Source organism: Bombus bifarius, unplaced genomic scaffold (assembly GCF_011952205.1).
Source record: "Bombus bifarius isolate JDL3187 unplaced genomic scaffold, Bbif_JDL3187 scf7180000007977, whole genome shotgun sequence".
Lineage (NCBI taxonomy): Eukaryota > Metazoa > Arthropoda > Insecta > Hymenoptera > Apidae > Bombus > Bombus bifarius.
Genome location: NW_022884362.1, coordinates 4,631,391 through 4,653,191, shown reverse-complemented (window position 1 = coordinate 4,653,191; position 21,801 = coordinate 4,631,391). Strand labels below are relative to the sequence as shown.

Below are 21,801 nucleotides of genomic sequence, written 5' to 3'. Positions count from 1 at the left end.
TTCAAACGTAAGATTATCATAAATATAATTTTAAATTCTTATCACAATATGCCTTCATCTTGTGGTATTTTACAACATAATCTTATCGTAATTGAACCATATTTTATAGAAAGAACACGTATTACATTCAAGTAAATACATGTTTTATAAAAAGATACTAGATCTCTTTAATTTGCGCTCGGTAATTTATATTCAAATTCTGACAATGGCCGAAGGTAGTTTAATTATCTTGTGAGAAATTCTCAGCAGGTGCAGCACAGGTGTACGCTTATTATGAACACCAACGTGATAGATCAGCCGGTAAAGAAATTCGGTGTTCCCAGAGAAAGAAAATTAGTATCGACGGAAACTTAACCTCTTTGTCGTGGCACGCCGACGATTCAGTCGCGTACGAAATGTTATGGAAATGTTGTTCCGAGACCAAATAACGCTAACTCGAGTAAACTTTCGTCGAGTATTAATCTGTCTTACGTAACGAACAGCATTATAATATTAATAATAACGATAAGATTACTCCCATTTAGTCACTTTGCGACGCGAAACAGCGCGTAACGATGCCTCGGCTTGTGCTGGGAACGAGTGTAGACCACAAACAGACTAGACCGCTCGAACATTAGTGCCCTGAGCTTGAAACAGGCGCACGGACGTACAGTGAAGTGTATCTGTTTTTCAAACCTATCGGTTCCGTTGTATCTTTGCTACGCCATATCTGTTCCACGATTTCGTCGCATTGCGTGTCAGTCTACGATTGAAATATGGGCGCTGCTTCAAACGCGACATACTTAGGGCTTGATCTCAGCACGCAGCAGGTAAACCCTTAAAAAACAGCATAATCTCGCGTACCGCTTTTTATCAGGAGTCGAACATCTGCTTCGAGCGAATAATCATCGACGACCGACGCGTTTTCTCGTCATATAAAACTGCTCATCGTTGACACGAGTCTTGTATATCACTTTTATCCTTTCTTTCCTCTTATTTCTTATTTTTATTTCTGCCTTTCTTGCTCCCGCTTGTGTACATTTATACACCGCGTGTGAAATAATTACCATAGTTATACAGCAATGAGTCATAGTAGTTTATCATTTGTTCCTTCGAAGACTTATTTATTAGTTTGTGGTTTTATAATACTTGATGTTACTGAATTCTCAGTGCGCATCATCTACTGCGCACGCTCGTGACAACGCGCGTTTCATTTAAATCTAAGAAAATTATTTAATCTTATAAATGTCTTTTTATTAAAAGAGATAACTCTTCAACGAATTGTAACTATACAATATTTGTACTTTTTTCTAAAGATTACAAATGTAACGAAAAACAAACACTTGACAAGGATCGAATCAAATAAAACATATTTTTCATCTAGCAGTATTGATCATCTCTTGTTTCCTGTGACACTATGAAAACCATACTGTGAGTTCTAATGTTGATAAACTGAATTTTGATTCTGTAACAACTAATTTAAACATCTACTCTATTTTGATTCCTTAAATTTCAAATATTTGTTGCAGTGTACTTTGTATTATCTCTACTGACAAATATTTGAAATCGTACTCTCAAGTTTCTAGTTATACAACATACTCGATCATTACAATTATGTAACCCTTTTCCTTGAAGAAATATAACGACATTGAAATTTATTTTTCAGGAATATCGTAAAGTTCTATCAATGAATTAATTTTCTATTAATAGGCTAAATATCGAATTACGATTAAATTAGGAATAATTTGAAGGAATAAGAATAGTTATACCAATAAAACAAAAACTAATTTCTTATTAATAAAATAAATTACTCTGATTAAGTTAACGATACTTTAACGTCTAATGGTAAATTTACCACGGTTAGCTTTTAGGTATAAACAAATATTACAGTCAATAATACACTAAAATGATAGGAAAATTCGAAGTTGTTGACGAGAAGCGTTTCGCTGCGTGTGACGCGCGTCAGATGGGTCACAATTATCTAACATAATGATAACATTAAGCAGTAGGACGATACGGGCGAAAGAAATGCGTATCTCGTTTGCAACGAAAAGCGCGAAATGCTAGAAGCGGTCGAAATGATAATTGAAATTGCAAAGTGCTTCTTGCGCATCTTTGGCATCGAAACTCCATAAATCATAAACGACTGTATCGTAACATAACCAATTCGTATAAAACATTTATTTTTATCTATTCGTTAATTCAATTTGTCGTAATTATTGTTCCTTTAAAATTGAAGAAATATGTGAATCATAAGCGATATACAAGAATAATCGATACCATCAGACGTGAATGTTATCTGCTTGTCAACTTTCGACAAATTAAATACCCGACAATCATCAATATCTATGGATTCTACATAATAATTTCTGTTGCATAAACCATCGCTCATGATATATACATTATCGATCATAAGTATCTACCTCTTAGAACATCTGTTCGTTTTATTTATTGAAACAAATATTATTTTCTTTGATATTTTATCCTATTCCACGATTCATTTTAATAACGATACTTATTTGTCCATTTAATTTCACTCGAGACTTTACGTGTTTCACGATATTTGTACTTGCGATTAAACTTATGGGCGATGATACATCTGGACATTTTTTTATTTTATTAAACACGATTAGTAGTATGTTTAAACGTTACACGTGTATATATTCATACGGTAGATACGAAAAATGGTAGAAAGTTTTGAATTTTAAATTTCGAATTACATTATGGAGTAGCATAACTAATTGACCATGCTATGTCGCATGGTAGCCTTGTTGCACATAACTTATTCGATGATGTAGATAAAAAATCGAGGAACAGCGTAGTATTGCGAATTTAAGAGGCCGTTAACAAGTATCTTTTGACATTTGTAGTTGAAAGCAGTTGTCGTCGATAACAATCTCGCTGTTCTCCATGAAACCAGTGTACAGTTTGACAATGATCTACCAGAATTTAGGTAAATATGCTTAAATACCATGTTTTCTTATATTTTCATGTTACGTATTTTTATGTATTATCCACTTTTGACGTTTCGACATACATTTTTTAAAACGTTTCTTAACACTTTAAAATCCACGAAGATTTCTCATGAGATGACTAATGCAAAATACGATATTAAAATCTTTTCGTTCAACCTAATGATACATAAGCAATGATGCGATTTCTAACATTATATTTTAAAGTACATAGAAGTTCATGTCTGAGCAATAGCATTGAGCAAATCGAGAATTATTTATTTATTCATTATTTACACATTCTCACATTAGAAAGAAAGCATTGATAAAATACAATTCGTAACAAGCAACAAATTTCTCCCAAATGAATTTTTTATGACGAATACGACTCTTCGTTATTATTGTTCTGTTTTGATTTCTTATTACTATTGTCTTGGTGATTTATACAGGAAAAAGCAAGATTACAACGGAGTATAAAATATTTTTGTTAATTTCCAATCGTATCATGGTCGATTTCATTGCAACTATATTTTGAATCGCAGCAGAATCAGTGCGCTGAACGATACACTATCTAGAAAAAAATGTCATGTTTATGAAAGGCACTAAGATATGCGAATTCGTAATAACGAAATAGAATATACAAAGCTAAAATACCGAATTCCTTTCTACACTCGATATATTTTTATACTCTCATCGATGATTAATATCTCGTAAAAAATGTCAAATTATTTTACGTTTAATTAGAATTTACGATTACAATTTAATTACGTTACATTTAATTATTAAACATTGGACAATTTTAGAACGTACGGAGGCGTCATTCAGAAAAAAGCTGAGCCACACGTAGTGGTGGTTCCCACTTTGATGTGGGTTAAGGCTCTGGACATGATTCTCGATAAGTTGCGCGTGTGTGGCGTCGATTTTAGCAAGGTGGCCGCTATTTCCGGATGCGCACAGGTAAAAGAATGCTGTAAACGTCAGAACGCTGGAATAGAAACGTCACGGTTCATAAATTATAATATCGATAGTAAATCTGTCTTTTCAATTACTCCCATGTCAATTAAGGTTCGTCACAAAATGCTATGTAACATTACCGAAGCTATAAATTTCAAGAAGTACCTCTATGCAATATTCATATTATTTCGAGTATCGTTTAAGAACTGAAACACGATGGATTACAAAAATATCTGTTGTCATCGGTAATTTAAATGCAGCGACGTTCACTGATTTAACTATAAAAAAGAACAGTTGATTACCATAAAATAGATATATAATGACTCTTATCTATTCCTTTTTTCATCCTTTGACGCAAACAGATCGTTTAACTATAACTTCTTGAATTTCGATCTCGTTGACAGAGTCGAGCATTATTCGAATAGTATTCGAAAAGTATTTGGAAAATTATTATTTTACTGATTCTGGCATATTATTTAGCTTGAACGTATTTTGAGAAGTAATAATCAATCCGCAAATAAATATTATGTCAACCGCGCCGGAAGTAGAGACTTCCACAGACACGCATATGCATGTACTTCATATTCAAGAATAATTGAAACGAGGACAGTTCGTATTTCGTAACATAATTTACGACTCAAATATATACGAAATGTAGTATTTAAAAGGTTTATATAGCTGAAAACGATTGGTCGAATTTTTACATAAAATGAAGTTACTTTTTAAAGTAAGAACAATAAATCGGTCGAAATTGCGTATTGTTTCAAGCTAACTTGTTTGGAATCGGATATTAAATCTAAGTGAAATTTTCATTTGTTTGTGTGATGAACGAAAATAAATGTTGAAGTTTTAACGCCAGAGAATCGCAGTGAGAAACGTTCCAGCCAACGTGTAAGTATCGATGTAAATTTCGCAATAAACGACCCTTATAAACACGAACATTTTACAGCTTTAGAAACACCCAGACGATAATGTTATCTTTGTTCGTTATTACATAGCAACATGGCACAGTTTACTGGGGCAAGGGCAGTCGAAATCAATTGCAACAATTGGATCCTGCGAAATTCTTGCACGAACAGCTGGTCACCTCTTTCTCGGTGACAACATCACCTGTGTGGATGGATTCCAGCACCACCAAAGAGTGTAACATGTTAGATGAGATCGTCGATGGCCCAGAAGTATGCGTTTCCTTTCTCTTCTAAACTTCTCTTCGCTAATTTCCTTCCATTATATTTAAATCAGGCCTGGACATTATCTAAATAATCGACAATATTGAAATATTGAAATAAGATATTTGGAAAGTGATCCTCTAAGTAAGATATAATTTTATTTTGCTAAATAGTTATTTGAAACTGATCTAAATAATAATAAATCTAATTTATTGACAAAGCAAAGAATACCTGAGATAATTCGTTATTTCAAATTATTATTTTTCATCTTTATCTGAAATAAAATTTGCCCAAGCTTGATTTAAACAAATTCTGTCTGTACGAAACGTTCGTATAGATTTTACAACGCGTCAGCTATTCGTTGCAGGTAAACACGAATTTACAACGATGCGGATATATTGCTTCTTTCAGTTTAACCCTGCTACATTCTACCGGCCGAATTTTCGAGCAAAATTATATTTTCCTAACGTTAGGAAATACGTGTCTTCAGTATGAACGAAATGCCAAGTAAATTTTACTGATACGCATGATTTCTCGCTTCAATACTATGTGTTCTCAGAACGTTAAAAATTCTTTTTGTTCGCTGAAATGAGAGCAAGATCGAAATATGAAAATTCGCGGATCGTAGCTGGGTTAAATTTAACGGAGCGTTCTCGTCTCAGCCGTGGCGAAAGGAAGAGAATTCAATGATAGAGACACGTTCCTCTGTCATAACGTTGAGAATATAGCGAAAATATGAATCTTTTGATCGAATCGTACTAGGTGTCCAAACATACTTATGGACAGTAACGCGTGTAATATCACTATCGACGCGCGATGTCACGTCGACGACATGCTGTTTCGAACACCTATCGCCGATCAATTTCGTTCGCAATGATAGCCGACGAAAATCAATAAAATATTTAATTAATCGTCGCGAAGGTCGACGACGGGCGACGTCGACTTTTTAATGGATTTAAAAATATCCAGCGGAGGAATGGAACGGTACCAAAGCCTCTCTCCTCTCTTCTATCTTCTCGTTCTTGCGACTTCGTCAACGAACATCGAGCAACGTCGGCGAAGAAAAAAAAATTTATCGCGAACAGATACGATCGGAAATCAATATAAAATCGTATTGGCGGGGCTTACGAAGTATGCAAATTGTAAATTAATTCTTTGACACGGATGAATATTCATTGGCGTGGCGATCGGGGATTTTTGAAGAATGGCACGCGTTTAGAAAAGTTTTCGATCGAAAATACGAGGCATGTTAACTCGTAATAAATAAGACGTATCGTTCCTACGATTTCAACGCGAGACGATGCAAATAGAAAGAGAATAGAAATGTTTTAATACAGCATATAGAAAGTAAGTAATTGAATAACGCGATTGCAACACCGTGACAATGTCCGAATATCAATAAGAATTACTAAATTGATAAAAATTTCTATAACAGTTCCAATAAATTATGTACATGTTATATGTATCATGTACAACACGGACAGAGCGTCGAGCGATGACGATGACGAGAATTGGGCTGATTCATAGTTAATCGACGCACGCCGATTAATACCCTAATCAATTATCCTTATACGATCTGTCGTGGTTGCATGATTGCAGAAATTGGCGGAGATAACGGGATCACGGGCGTACGAAAGGTTCTCAGGGCCTCAAATAGCAAAAATAGCACGCACCAGACCGGAAGCCTACAGCAACACTGAGGTATAATCCACTAAAAAAAAATCTACACTGCCGACTTCGTTGACAAATTTTCGGGACTACGCTCGATCGAGGTATTCGATTACGTGTGGACTGGTACAAGGATTTAGACTGCAATTAACTACGTTTCTGATTTCTCGTGTGAGCTGCCGGTGAACCTTGGCTTTACGCGTGAATACTAACGTGCCCGATAACGATGATTACTCGCCTGTTTGAACTGTTCCTTTTTAATAGATATATCGTCTAGCGCGATGTCATTTCTATTTAGGTCGTTCTTATTGCGATTATAGAAAAATTGCTGCCGGAGAATGTACGCGAATATAATTCTCGATATGAATCTCGAGATTGGTGTTACTACGTAACGTAGTTTCCGATGGATTTTCGATGGATTTTCGATGGACAGTCAGAATATTTCTATTATTCGTCAGAATGTTTTTATTGAGCGTTGAAAAGCTTTATGGCAATTTATTTCGACTTGTATGAGCGTGTTTGGTCGTATAGAAATCTATGGAAATTACGTTAACAGAAAAACAAGAATCAGTTTACTTGAATATTGAAAGATACGCACAATAATATCGGTCGAGATAGATCTCTGTTTAGGTTCTATCTCGTAAAAACCTGAATTTCCATAAATATCCGAAATGTAATAACAACGTGTCCGAAAATAGATTACTCGTAACGTGCTCTACTTTTATAATCGCAATAGCAATGATTTTCACATAGATTTTTAATTACTTTGATCAATAGCTAATAATAACTAAAAACCAAAATAACCAAAATATTTTCAAAGAGTGCTACTTTTAACAAACTGAGAGTTCCTATTTACAAAGATTTTATTTAATGTTCGTAGCATTATTATAACGAGTATGCAATAATATACAATGTCCTAAGTTCTATGGTTTAACAGCAAAAATAAGTGTATTCTATGGGTATAATCGAACGAGAAATATTATATATAGAAACATAGATCGCTTAAAGCCTCGTTAAAATGTTATAATAAAATAACAAACGATAGGACAACAAAAAATTACTATACACAACATTCTTTTGCCTGATTATACCCACAGAATAGACTGACAAGATTTAGCTGTTAAAACCTGAAACATTATCGTATATTCGTCACTAATACGCATTATACATATATTATAAAGTGTTTGAATAAGATTTTATAGTCGTTTTTTACGTTAACTCGTTTTTGATACTTCTTCCAGAGAATCTCTTTGATTAGCAGTTTCCTGGCTTCCTTGTTTTTCGGCGATTTCGCGCCGATCGATTGGTCCGATGGCTCTGGAATGAACTTGTTAAATATTCATACGAAAGATTGGGATGACGTCCTATTAGAGGTATGTGGATTATCAATGATTATTAGATTTTCTCTGAATACGGTAAGCTACTATACAATAAAACGTTCGCATTTTTCCCCAGCAATAGAAATAAACATTCTTTTCAATTTTATCTATATGTTTCGTTTCAATCGATCTTTTAAGTCGTAAATTCGTATATCAAAAAACTCAAAAATTCAAAAATAGAAAATTCTTTGTTCCTTAAAATGGAATCATATATGTCTATATGTGTGTACGTGTCGAAATGTTTATGTCAAAATCTAAATCTTTTAAGATCCTCTACATTTGTTGTGAAAATAACCTATAACGCAAACAGCATACTACGTACGTACATTGCTTTTCCAATATTTATCATCGGACCGGTGTTTGTTCAGGCTTGCGGTCTTGGTCTACGAGAAAAACTCGGGAAACCAGTTTCCTCGTGCAGCGATATCGGTCCAATTTCGTCCTATTTCGTCGAAAGATTTGGCTTCGACGAGGCATGCCGTGTAATTGCGTTCACGGGCGACAACTCAGGTTCTCTAATAGGTAAGCACGCTATTCGCTGATCTCACGGTTTCGGTACGAATAATTTTTCGTTCGGCCAACGATATTAATTTATACGCGCTACTTCGCCTTTTGACAACAAGTTTCGATTCTATGAGCAACGAACGCCTTCATGAATATTCACGCAAATACATTTCCAATCGACATGCGTAGATACCCATAGACTTTCGCTCCCCATACGGAATGATTAATGAGATTTTTCGCCTGAACTATAATTTGCGGTTTACTGTTAAGGAAACTGCTAAATGAATTCCGTATTGCTCGATATTTAATTAATCTATCGATAATATTTTCCTCGTGTGAAGTTTTTTATTCGTTTTTCCGGTTGGTAACGTTGATATTCTTTCTTAAAAATTCGACAACTACGCTCTAACGTGCTATCGTAAAAGCAACGTCGTCTAAAATCGATCGCCCGTTAAAACGACACTTTTGAGAAACTACGTTTTACATCGGAATATAGGAGTACGTACATGCAAATTTTCTTAGACTGGTTTCTTTTACGTTCGCACGTAGTACAGCGAAATGCTTGGACAAATTGCAACAAGTTTAATGAAGTGTAAAATATGCTGTAATTCAATTTGGACGAGAATATGTTTAAATACATATACTCCAAAGTCTGCGTGTAAAATTTATTTCTCGAGTTAGAGAAATGCAGGTAGGATTTATTGTGCTAATAAATAAGTTTGATTATTAATAATTTTGATAACACAAACAATTGATAAATGACGTTTATTTATTATTATACAGGAATGAGACTGAAAGAAGGAGATATCGCTTGCAGCTTGGGGACAAGTGATACTCTGTTCTTATGGTTGAACAAACCGAAAACTGCTTTAGAAGGACACATATTTTGCAATCCTCTTGATGATAACGCTTACATGGCTTTACTTTGGTAACTCACCGTTTTATTTCCCTAGGATACAATTTTTCCTTTATCGGTACTTTATTAGTAGTTATTTATAATTATTTACAAGAATACTTCAAAATCTTTAATCTTAGAAAGTGCAGGTAAAATTAATATATTCTCTCTAATGCGGGTATTTATATATTTCCAAACATTAAAATATCCTACCATTTGTGGTTACAAAGGCATGAATTTTCATAATAAATTCTTCCAGTTAAATACGGATATCACGTACCTAAGCATTGTTTTTTGTATTTATCTAAATTTTAGAGGAAGGTAATACTTACTTTTTGACAGTATAAAGCAAAATATAATTTCTATACTAATTATATCTTCCATGCTACATCAAATTATAAATTGTTAGTAAAATATGGAGAGACATGTTACAAACTATCCAAAATATTAATAGAAGAGAAATTATTTAGAGAAAAAAGTAGGAAACATAATAAATGAATTGCGATCCCGCAAAAAATAATACAATGATCCTGTAAAATATCTAAATAATACAGATCGATGATTACCCGGTCTACATTTCGTTTAGATATATCTGTATAGAATCCATTTCATTAAAACGAGTCTTAATTCTTCCAAATAATATTACTTATAAGAGATTAAGCGTATGAATGATCGGGACACTAGAATCTCAAATTTCTAGCTTCAAAAATGGATCTTTGACTCGCGAAAGAATACGCGACAGTGCTGCGCAGGGTTCTTGGCAAATCTTCAACGAGCTACTGGAAAGTACGCCGCGGGGAAATTTTGGAAATTTAGGTTTATACTTCGATGCACAAGAGATTTTGCCATTTGTCATTGGTGATCATCGATTCAATAAAGCGAACGAAGAGATATCGCGTTACAGTTCAAAGGAGGTGGAAGTAAGAGCCTTGATCGAAGGGCAATTCGTTGCAAAAAGAGCTCACGCTGAAGATTTTGGTTTCGTCATAGGTAAGTTGCAAGTTACAAAAATATTTTTGCAATTTTCTTATACTCTCCTTGATAACCGAGGATATTTTAAACTTTTAGAGATATAAGGCGGTGCGTGCCTTCTGTGATAAGTTAAATGAGTTAAATCTTCGGTATATATTTTGCTCTAATTATCAGATTTTAAAGAAACTGTCCTATCAATATTTATATATCGAAGAATTCAATTTTGTCATAATATGTCTTCTTTAGTAATTATTTTATTTTTGATATTTATATGTAATACGTTGTAATATCATTTTACAGAAGAACATGATTTTCAACAAATTTACAATTTTTCAAAGAAATGTAAACTTTCAATTGCAAAAATTATTTTTATCTTTTTTGGTTTTTATCTATAGGGCCAAATACACGTATTATCGCGACAGGAGGTGCATCCACAAATAAATCCATACTTCAAGTTCTTTCCGATGTTTTTAATTCACCAGTATACATATCGGTAATCATTGCTACCCTTCTAATTTGTTAAATAGAAATGTTGTCTATGTTATGATCTTATTTTTATATATACCTTTTCTGTTATAAATCTATAAATATTTATTTTTTGGATCTCGTATAATATTCTTTAATCCTAAAAATTATAATGACATTTTCAATATCCTTAAATCTTATTTGACAGGAAGTAGCTAATTCGGCTATGATGGGTGCAGCCTATCAAGCAAAACATGGTTTATTGCGAAATGAATCCAACTTTGATGAGATAACACGCTGCTTACCAGAACCGACACTTGTATGCCGTCCTTATAATGATGCAGAAACAGTAAGTAATATGTACAACTATTAAAGTTTACATTTTGCTAAATATTATGTATTTAAGAAACAACTATTTTATATTTTTAGATATACAAATCAATGGTTGCACGTTACCGAAAGATCGTAGAGAAAATTAAAAATAAGACAAGTACAAAACAAACTATATAAAGGCTATACATGAATAACACAAGAGCATTTAAAAAAAGAGGCCTTCATTAATGCATCATATTAGCTGAAAATTTAAAATAATTGCTGCATTTAGAGCAGTTTAATATTGATGATATTTATAGTTTTATTCTGAAAAATTTTTATACGATGCTTTTTCTGCAATTTTTAGAGGCTTGCTCTTAAAATTCGAGTAATGACACTACTTCGATTTTAATAAATGAATCAAAGTTACTAGAAATATCTTGAATCTCCTATGCAAACAGCAATGCTTTAAGAAATTACTAAGAACCATTAAAATGGAAGTAAAAATACAAAAAAACATACAAATATTATTTCGAATATTTATATTCGAATATTTCGAATATATTAAATAATCTAGCTAATTACAAATCACTAATACCTTAATGATAAAAGTACAAGATAACCTAAGTGCAATTCCTAAAATGAAAGAACTAAACTTATGTATAAAATAATTTTGTATTTGTATATTTATAAATTTTATTAATTATGTATTATTAATTTATTAAATGCTAACTTATTATAAAATTAAGATAAAAGTTATAATAAAAAAAATTTAACTTAATAGGTGTTTTATTTGTTTAAAGTGATAGTATTTCTTAATCTATAGAAATCTATCTTTAAGTTTTCAATATGAAATAAATTGATTATTACACAATAATATGAAAGTTTCAAAGTATAGTTATATATTTCCCTTCTTATTTTTTCCTGCCACCTCTTTCCTTTGGTAAAAGGTTAATTACATTACCAGATGTCAAATTGTAATATGCAAGAGTATTACTATCTTTGAAAAACATTCCCTGAAAAAAAAAATAATCATTATATATGAAACTAAAAATATTTTTTATAAATATAGTTAATCTTATATAGCTTAAATCGTTCATATAATACCTCGTACTGTAACTTCTGCTTGCCAGGTGGCATGCCAGTTTGCTCGTGAATAAGAGCTTTCATTGTCGCCACGGTATCACTTAATTGCAAAGTAATATTCAATGTTTGACCATTTAACTTCCATTCTGCTTTTTCTGTCATCATTGGTACAGCAATATTTAGTTGTACAGGCCCCTGAAAAAATAAAATGTATGTTTTAATGCATATAATAATCCTTGAATGTATAGAAACCATAATTGTTGATAAAACACCTTATTTCTAGCTAAGAATTGTTGTTCTGGTATCAATGAATCTTCCGTTCTAAGTTTCTTAGTTTGAGGTTCCTCCTCCATAGGTTCAGCAGTATGTTTTAATCCAATCTGGAAACAATAGTAAGATAAACATACGTACATAAAATATTTTTACTTTTAGGTAGTAGATAGTGCTACCTTTGAACTACTTAAACATTATTTTACTTCACAAATACTTACAGCAGATGCCATTGGTGGCTGCATCGGCGGTGGTGTCGGCATAAATGGCGACATTGCTGGCGCTAGAAATAGACAAAATAAAAATATTTAATTTATAATCAATCTATAATATTATTATTTTGTATAAAAATTACTCACTCATAAGCGGTGGTGGTCGAATCGGAGGCATAGGGGCCATCATCATCATCGGTGCTTGCGGCATCATTGGCTGAGGAATACCCATAGTAGGCATGCTCATAGTAGGAGGTGGTGGTGGTTGCGTTGGTACCGGTACTGGCTTTGGAGCTGGTGGTTTAGGTGGTGCCTTTAATGTAGCTTGAGGTTTCGAAGCAGCTGCTGCCATATGTGACAGTTCAGCTGCACGATTAGCAGGTTTTGGACCAATCTTTTCTTTCTCTTCGTCCGGAAGAAGTCCTTTAACTTTATGAATCTGATGAATTTGTTCTTCCAAAGTAATATTCGCTCTAGCAGCCCTCGTCGCTGCTTCAACACTTGATGTGTGTCCATCCCACGTGACTTTGTCATCTTTCTTTTTATCTTCTTCTCCAATCTTTTTACCGATTGCAGTTTCTTCATCACCGACACCGAAAATATCGGTTCGTCTCTCAGCAAGTTGTTTCAAGCTGGCTTCAATAGCTGTACCAGGTGCAAATACTGTCTCCTGAGCCAACTTGTCAAGATGCTTGTCTCTTTGTTCAACCCAACGCGGATCCAATAATCCAATTCGCATATGCTCCTGGACTTTACTTGCGGGTATACGTTCTCCAGTGATTGGAGATATCAAGTATTCATCAGGAGCAGCAGGACGTGCAGTTTTAATTGCTGTAAAAATAGGCATACTTTAATTTTGTACTTATATATATAACATTTTTTCACTTACAATGTTGTTTAGGATCATATCCTTTCTTTACTACAACATTTCCTGGAGTTGGTGGCAAAGGCGGAGGTTGCATATTATTACTATCGCGTGGTTTTGGTTCTTTCGATTTATGAGTATCACCCGGAGGTGATACATCATCTTCATCACTCGAATCCTCTTCCATATCTTGTACCTTAAAATACACATATGTTATTAATATGAAAGTGTTAGTTACTTTTTTTTATATTATTAAATGAATAAAATATTTACTTGATTGTTGTCTTTCGCACGATCTTTTTCTCCTTCTGTACGACTTTGCATTTCATCTTCTCCTTCGCTATCAATTTGCATTTCTACATCTTCACCTTCCTCTATTCTTTCCTAGAAATTAAAAAAATTATTAGAAAAACAGAAATGCTTGTAATTTTATTAAGATATTTCACTGTGACATAGAATTAATAGAATTATGTTACCTGCATAAGTACTCGAGCACCAACTTCATCTGGCGTTGTTGGTGCTGGGAAATTACCAACTTCAAATTGTTGGTAATCAACAGTTTCGACTACAACAAAATCATGCCAATCAATTTGTGCATATGCAACCCTTTCACGTTCCAATTCCTCCTCTTCTTTGCGTCTTTGAGCTTCTTGATACTTTAACCACTCAGCACGATATTTAACTTGCTCTAAAATTTTATCCATATTAAAGGCTTCATCACGTAGTCGTGGTAATAAATCTTTAGGTGGAATTAATACCTGTAAATTTAAATTAACTTAAATTCAAGAATAGATCTAATTATAGATTTCAATTAGAAAAAAAATGAAATTTTGTACTACCTTAGTATATTGTTCCAAGAGTTTTGTAAAATACTGAAACAAAGAATGTTGTGGACGTAGAAAATCAAACTGGAAGTTTCTTTGTTCTCTATTCATCAAATTAGTCAAAAATTGACGACCATTACGGGCTACAAATTGTGCTGTTAATTTTACAATATCCCTAAAATAAAATCACATATATTTTGTAACATATACTATTGTATAATTACATGAAAGATGAAGAATTTAATTGAGTCACATACAGATCTAAAGCTGAAATAGAAGGTGGATCAGCAATAAATTCAAATTCTGCAGGAGTATCTCTTGGAATAAATGGTTGTTCAACTTGTTTCAAAATTTCTTGCTGCTTTTGATGAGCAGCAAGATTAACTGTTTTTCCAGGCCCTGTCCCTATAGTAGGTTCTTGACCTTTTCCTTCTTTAAATTCCTTTACTTTATGCTGATAATACGCATGGTAAGGGTCACCAAAATTTAAGAAATTAAACTTTGGATTTCCCAATTCGTTTTGTCTGATTCTTGATTCAAATTCTGGTCCATTTCTGGCCACGAAACTAGCGGTTTTATCAACAATATCTGAAATTTTACATAAGGAAGATTATATGTACATCAACGAATAGGCAAAAAATAATTGTTGTAAAATGTAAAATCATATATAAATATAGCAAATTATTATTATACTTAATATAATATATTTGAAATTTTAGAAACATTCACAAATAACTAAAAGATAGCAAATTAATACAATCAAGATAAACTCCTAAATTTTATTTCTCTTTTACAATGAAAGTACATAACATTAAAATATAGAGAAACTTATGTATAGCAAAATTAAAGATAAGTAATGTAATAATTTACTAATAACATACAATACATGAATTAATATATTACAACCAACATTTTTTATTATTACTTCAATATGCAATAAATGTACAAACAAATGTTAACGTGATCATTCTAAAACATTGTTAAGAAGTCAATTAAAAATGAATGTTGCATTGTATTGTCTTATTAAAAAATATTGTAAAATCATACTTCTAACTTCCGGTGGAGGGTAAATAATACCCACGATCGGTTGAGATGAAGGTGCCGTATTTTCTTCATTCTCGGTTGCTGGTGGTTGTATAACTGCAACTTCCTGTGCAGGCATGCTGCTTAATATATTTTTGTTCACTTAATTTTAGAAAATTTAATGCTTCGTGTCATTTATTATGTACACACTCCTAGAACGTAACACAGTGCTGCCAACGTAAATGCATTGCACTTTATTGAATAAATTAAAGCTGCATTTCCATTAATACAGGAAAATAGCTACTGCATGCAACAAACAAAAAAATTAGAAAATGATTTTGTATGCAAATTTTGTTAATACGATTTAAATGTAAATACATATAATAGTGATATGTTTAAATAATTAATTTTCCTTTAATTGCATGAAGCAAATTAAAAATTCAATTTATTATTTATGTCGGTGTATTTTCATTAAAATTATATATATATAAACAAACAAGATAGTATACAAAAAAATAAATAACAATTTTCTTATTTATAAATATCAATTATATAATGTTTATCTAAAGAACATAGAATGATACTAACAATATTACATAAAAATTAATTTTGTTTCTATTAACCTTAAAGATTAAGGTCTTGTATGTACTTTTGCACAGTTTCATATAGATTAGTAGCACCATTACAAGTATGTGTTGGTATATTAGAGATGAATTCCATACTGATCATAACACCCTTGTTCCAAGATGATTTCATGAAGCTTGTAATACATGATACACTTGGTAGTTGAGCCCACTAAAAAAAAATTATTGGTATTGATTTATTTAAACAACCAACATTTTATGAATATAAAAATTATCTTAAATATAACATTAATTCTTTGCACATTCATATATCTTTAACATCAAGTAGGGATATCAAAAAGTAAGATATCTAAACACCTATTGCATAGAAGATTATACCATTTGATACCAAAGAATTAAACAAACAATAAATTAGAATTTATTGTTAATTCTTTTAGTATTTTACCTCCTTAGTAATCTCTTCAGGTACATTTTCTTTCACATACGGAGCAACATTTACATACAGTTTTTCATACAATTTAGCAGTTTCTTCGGATTTTGACCACAATCCTTCCGCATAAGTATAATATACGACACCACCAACGATAGTGGATTTTATGGCAAACCTGAAGATATAACCTCAAACTTAAAATTCAAGTTCCTTGAATACATATATTTATATTCAAATACCGTAATAGAACCACATCCTTAGTTCTTACAGCACGTACTAACCGGGTTAGATTCATTGTATAATGTAGATTATTTTAACAGGATAATCCTGTTATACTTTCGTTTGTTACAGTTAGAGAAACATGAAAATTACGTAAAGCTCCTCACAATTTCCGGTTGAATCCAAAGTTCATATATGTATATAGAGTACGTACATACTTATATATGTATACAGTGTCATATCTTGTTTCGTACTTTTATATATGCATATATATGTCAAATAATTAACATTCTAAATATTTCTTAATCGTATAAAATATTTCATGTGTGAAAATCACAGTTATTAAAATTATAAAATTAATATTATGGTTTACATAGTTTTCTATATGTTTGCGACGTATACAAAAATTCAAAACATGAAAATTTTATGATAAAGTTGTTCCTGACTGTTCGGTTCTTTATATCTTTCTTAATCATATTTATATTTTTAACAGACAATGTGCAGCAGTATGTTTGTCTACCTGTCAAAATAATCAGTAACTGCTGTTTATTGTAGCTACAATTATTATCGTATAGGTTAAACTTAAAATTATTTTGTGTTTTGTATGCAAACTTATATGATGTGGCCTCAAGAATATATAGGATTAAAGGTTTATTGATTGTGTTCATAAAATTTATTTTTTTGTAATATCAATAAAAGTAGTATTGAGTAATTTTTCTTGCAGCATATAGAAAATTTGCTGATTTGTGGAATATGCTATGAATTCATGGATACATCTGTTATGACATCATGCTCTCATAACTGTAAGATAAAAACTATTTACTTTTAATATATTAACAGGATTTTTATTATTCATTATTATCATTATTATTATTCTCTTAAATTTTAGATTGCTCTTTATGTATCAGAAAGTATTTACATTACAAAACGCAATGTCCTGCGTGCTTTGCAGAAACTTTTGAAAAGGATTTAAGGAAAAATAAAGTTCTAGATGAGATTATAGCACACTTTTTACAAATTAAAGATAAATTAAAAAGATCTTTACAAATTCAGATTCAATTCACAAAATTTAATGAAGCTGATGATGTTTCTAATTCACCAAAATCATTGCTTCAAAATAAGAGTGCATATATAAATGGACAAGAAAATAAAGTTGTATATAGTAAAATTATTAATAATATTCCTACTTCTCAAAGTAATACTTCACCATCTATACATGTACAAAAAGATTTATCTAGTCCTAGTACAAGTGGAATACCTAGAATACCTTTAATGTTTACACCTAAAAGTAATAAACGTCCAATTATAACAAATACAGAAGAAACTAAGGTTGTTATATGTCCAGTATGTAAGGTTACCATTTCAGAATTAAAAATAAACAGACATCTTGATGATTGTTTAAAAAGGGAATCTGTGAAAGAGAAACCTCAAATGTAACAAAATGCTAATGTTTAGTATACAAATATTTAATTAGAAAAATGTAATGACTTTTTATTTTTATAGAATAGAATTGAAACGTAAACCACTGCCAAAGTTAGTATTTAGTTTAATGAAAGATGCTGTATTAAAAAAGAAAGCAAAGGAATTTGGTTTGTCTTCACAAGGAGATCGGAAAGCTTTGGAAACGCGACTACAAAGATATATTGTTCTTTATAATGCAGAATGTGATAAACTAAATCCACGATCAGTCACAGAATTAGTAAAACAATGTGAAGATGAAGAGAACCTAGAAAAAAAAGTTAACAAAACATTTTTTCTAAATGTAAATATTTTATATTAGCTTATTGCGTTTGTCTAAAAACTACACTTTTTTGCTTTTTAATTAAACTTATCCAATTATTTACCATTTCAGAAATTACAAGTTACTAAAAACACAGAAGAGAATGCTATAGAAGATGAACGAAGAAAATATTGTAAGTTTTTTAAATTCTTAAGCTTTTCCATATAATATTTATAATATTTGATGATTATTTTATTTTCATCAGTGGAAACGCACAAAAATAGCTTTGACAGTCTAATTAATAAGATCAAAAGTATACAATCTTCACAAAAGCCATCAGCACGGCGTAGTTTGTTAATGACAAGTACAGAACGTGATGAGGATGTTTCACCTAAACGTCAAATGATGAGTGAAAATTTGGATGATTCAATGATTCATACAGAACAAATTGATCTTAAGCTGTCAAATTCTGCTGCATATATTCAGGATTCTGATTCAGATACTTCTTGTCCATTACAAATGTATTCGAGTATTGATCCAAACAAATTTCTTAATATAGAATTATCTTCTAATAATAATGTTTCGAGTAATAAATCTGAGAATGATCAAACAAATGATGATCAAGAAGCATCTATATTTAATTATTCATCTATGAAAATAAATGAGGCAGAGAAAAGTTACAGTTCAGATGCATTTAGTGATACATCCATTCATGATAAAGCAACACAATCAGAAATGAACGATTCATCTTATAAGAATACATTAGAAAGTAATTTGAAAAATTTACCTAATACTTCCAAATATAAGAAATTGCTACAAAGAAGAAAGACATCATTTTTAAAAAATGAAGTGGAACAGACAGAGTCTGTTACTACAAGTATGAAACGTCTTGATTCTGATAGCATTTCAGATCAAAAGGAAGAAGGAGATGAGAGATCAAAATCTATCTTGCAAGATATTGCATGTGATTTATCAAGTAATGATAGTATTGACAGTAAATTTAATCAAGGTATGTAATGTGCTTTTAGTAAAAGTTTAATTGGTTATTTATTAAGTGGTTTCATAATGCTGTATAAAAATTAACACGTCCACAGTCTGTCGTAGTGTCATGTATATACGGCCTATTCACATGTCCCCTAATATAATCACAGATAATCGATCCAAAAATTATATATTTTTTGCTTATAGAATAACAATACCAACAAGTTGTTATAACAGTAACAAGTTCCTGCATAAAAGAAATAATTGAATTGCATATAAGTTGAATTTAAAAATAATTAAAAGATAATCAAAACATATTTCCGATTATATTTGCTGCAATATTTTTTCTGGAAGATGTGCATATCGCTTGCTTGCATATATGAAGAAATATGTATGTTTCCACCTCGGATTGTGAACGTGTTAAACATATATTTGTGAAAAAAGAACCCTTTCATGATAGAATATTAATCAAAATTTTTAAATATAAAAAGATTACTAAAAACATTGAAACACAAAAGTCAGCATTGATTTAATATTGGAATATAACAGAAACATATTGAAAATGGATTGAGATATTAACAAATTTTCTAAACAATCTTACAGGAAAATTACGTTCTACTAGCCTTGGATTTATAGATAGTAAAGTAACGAGTCCCTCAAATTTGGAGAAAGAAAATATAAGTTCTTCTCCTGAATGCAGTAAAAATTGTTCTAGTCGAAAAAGAACTCGCGATTTGATACAAACTGATAATAATCTCATGTCAAATAACATGAAAAAAGTTAAAAAATCGTCTCTGCGCTCCACGATTGAGGCCAAAGAATTAAATAATGAAGAGACTTCATGTGCTTTAAATGATGAAAAAATGGAATATGCACTGAATAAATCACGATTGAGAAAACGATTGTTAAACGTTACGGAAAATACCAACGTCGTAAGAAAATCTGCTAGAGCAAAGCTTAAAAAAAATGAATCATAAAAATAAAATAAATGTTTTATAAATTACTTTCATTATTGTATATTTAGTAAATTTATACATTATTTATCGCCTTTAATATTTAAAAATAAGTAATATCCAGTTTTATTAACGTACAAAAAGTTAAAAAAAATGAATATGTAAATAGTTTCAAAATTATTGTATTTTTTGATTTATTTTATAGGAATTAATTTAAACACCTAATAATGTAGATGTCTCTTTGCATTAATTTATTTTGTACTTGACTTTATTATATATTAGATATTTAATTACAAGTATATTTTATTTACACTGTTTAGTATTAAATATAAAAGAAAGTAGTCATGTATACTTTATTATATCTTTTAATATACACGTCTACAATTTTACTTTCCTTTTCTCTTGCATAAGATGTAATGATTTAGCACAAATAAGTATATTGGAAAAAATACAAAATTATTTATCAAAGACACCAAATTTTATTGAATATATTACAGTATTTTGATCAGAAAGGGATCAACAATGGTAAAATGATGACAACCACATAAAATTTTACATCCCACCTTTGTATAGATATTAACAATAATATAAGAAGCCTAACTTACTTAACACTAAAATAGCTGTCTTTGATATTGTTTACGCATAAAATATGTGTCTTTGTTATGTATTTTATTTCTCATACACTTTGGTATCATTTATACATATAATCTTATGTACATTTTATGTATATATTTTCTAATATAGTTTCTTTTCTACATAATAGAACTTTAAAAGCTTCTAATATTCTAGTGGAACAACTATCACATTCATGAAACACTTTATTTTTAATTCTTTCGTAAAGATACTGTTATAATTTTATGATGATGATGATTTATTTATTACATTGAATCTTATATGTGTATATGTATTGTTTTTTTCTCCTAAATAAATATAAGCGCAACATTAATAGGAATGAAATTTTCTTTAAGGGTTTTAAATGGGTTGCGCTAATAGTTATATATCCTTCGACATTAAATGTTATTCATATTTGGCAGTGTTTCTGAAACTATTTTTTGCGAAGTCAAAATTTTAATATTTGTGAACTTCGTGTTTTTATAAATTTCATTTTTATAAATATTATATCTAATAACATTCTGCTTAGATATAGTTAATTATTTTATGTTCCATTACATGTAGCTTTATCAACAAACTATTAATATATTCTTTAATTCAGCGAATAAGCTACATTGTAATATATATCATATAACTTTTTTGACTTGTATTTTAAAATTATCATATATCTTTTTTTTTATATGTAATTTACTCTGTTTCATATACTTTAATATTTCAAAAATAACTTTTTTTTTTTAATATTTTCATTGTCTTATTATTTTCTAACAAAGTTAT

The 21,801-nt window shown here is 30.8% G+C and overlaps 4 protein-coding genes across 4 annotated transcripts; 2 read left to right on the top strand and 2 right to left on the bottom strand.

The window, feature by feature from the left end:
- Window positions 1–347: 347 nt before the first annotated feature.
- On the top strand, window positions 348–11,974 carry LOC117204044 (xylulose kinase). Its single transcript, XM_033441044.1, has 12 exons — window positions 348–809; window positions 2,850–2,932; window positions 3,734–3,887; window positions 4,883–5,062; window positions 6,653–6,754; window positions 7,963–8,094; window positions 8,469–8,622; window positions 9,388–9,532; window positions 10,200–10,489; window positions 10,867–10,964; window positions 11,145–11,285; window positions 11,366–11,974. The coding sequence occupies exons 1-12, from the start codon at window positions 756–758 to the stop codon at window positions 11,444–11,446; spliced, it is 1,614 nt and encodes a 537-aa protein (XP_033296935.1). The 5' UTR covers window positions 348–755; the 3' UTR covers window positions 11,447–11,974.
- Window positions 11,975–12,069: 95 nt separating this feature from the next.
- Window positions 12,070–15,757, bottom strand: LOC117204042 (splicing factor 3A subunit 1). The gene is made up of 11 exons (XM_033441041.1): window positions 15,553–15,757; window positions 14,763–15,093; window positions 14,521–14,680; window positions 14,158–14,439; window positions 13,955–14,065; window positions 13,706–13,877; window positions 12,964–13,647; window positions 12,826–12,887; window positions 12,607–12,714; window positions 12,356–12,529; window positions 12,070–12,264 (listed from the first exon to the last, which is right to left on the bottom strand). Exons 1-11 carry the CDS (start codon window positions 15,665–15,667, stop codon window positions 12,163–12,165), a joined length of 2,301 nt encoding a protein of 766 aa, XP_033296932.1. The 5' UTR covers window positions 15,668–15,757; the 3' UTR covers window positions 12,070–12,162.
- A 307-nt stretch (window positions 15,758–16,064) lies between these two features.
- LOC117204045 lies at window positions 16,065–16,967 on the bottom strand. Its single transcript, XM_033441045.1, has 3 exons — window positions 16,824–16,967; window positions 16,558–16,717; window positions 16,065–16,323 (listed from the first exon to the last, which is right to left on the bottom strand). The coding sequence occupies exons 1-3, from the start codon at window positions 16,835–16,837 to the stop codon at window positions 16,153–16,155; spliced, it is 345 nt and encodes a 114-aa protein (XP_033296936.1). The 5' UTR covers window positions 16,838–16,967; the 3' UTR covers window positions 16,065–16,152.
- Window positions 16,968–17,046: 79 nt separating this feature from the next.
- On the top strand, window positions 17,047–20,463 carry LOC117204043 (E3 ubiquitin-protein ligase RAD18-like). Its single transcript, XM_033441042.1, has 7 exons — window positions 17,047–17,410; window positions 17,486–17,564; window positions 17,651–18,194; window positions 18,265–18,523; window positions 18,614–18,674; window positions 18,747–19,490; window positions 20,066–20,463. The coding sequence occupies exons 1-7, from the start codon at window positions 17,366–17,368 to the stop codon at window positions 20,437–20,439; spliced, it is 2,106 nt and encodes a 701-aa protein (XP_033296933.1). The 5' UTR covers window positions 17,047–17,365; the 3' UTR covers window positions 20,440–20,463.
- The last annotated feature ends 1,338 nt before the right edge of the window (window positions 20,464–21,801 follow it).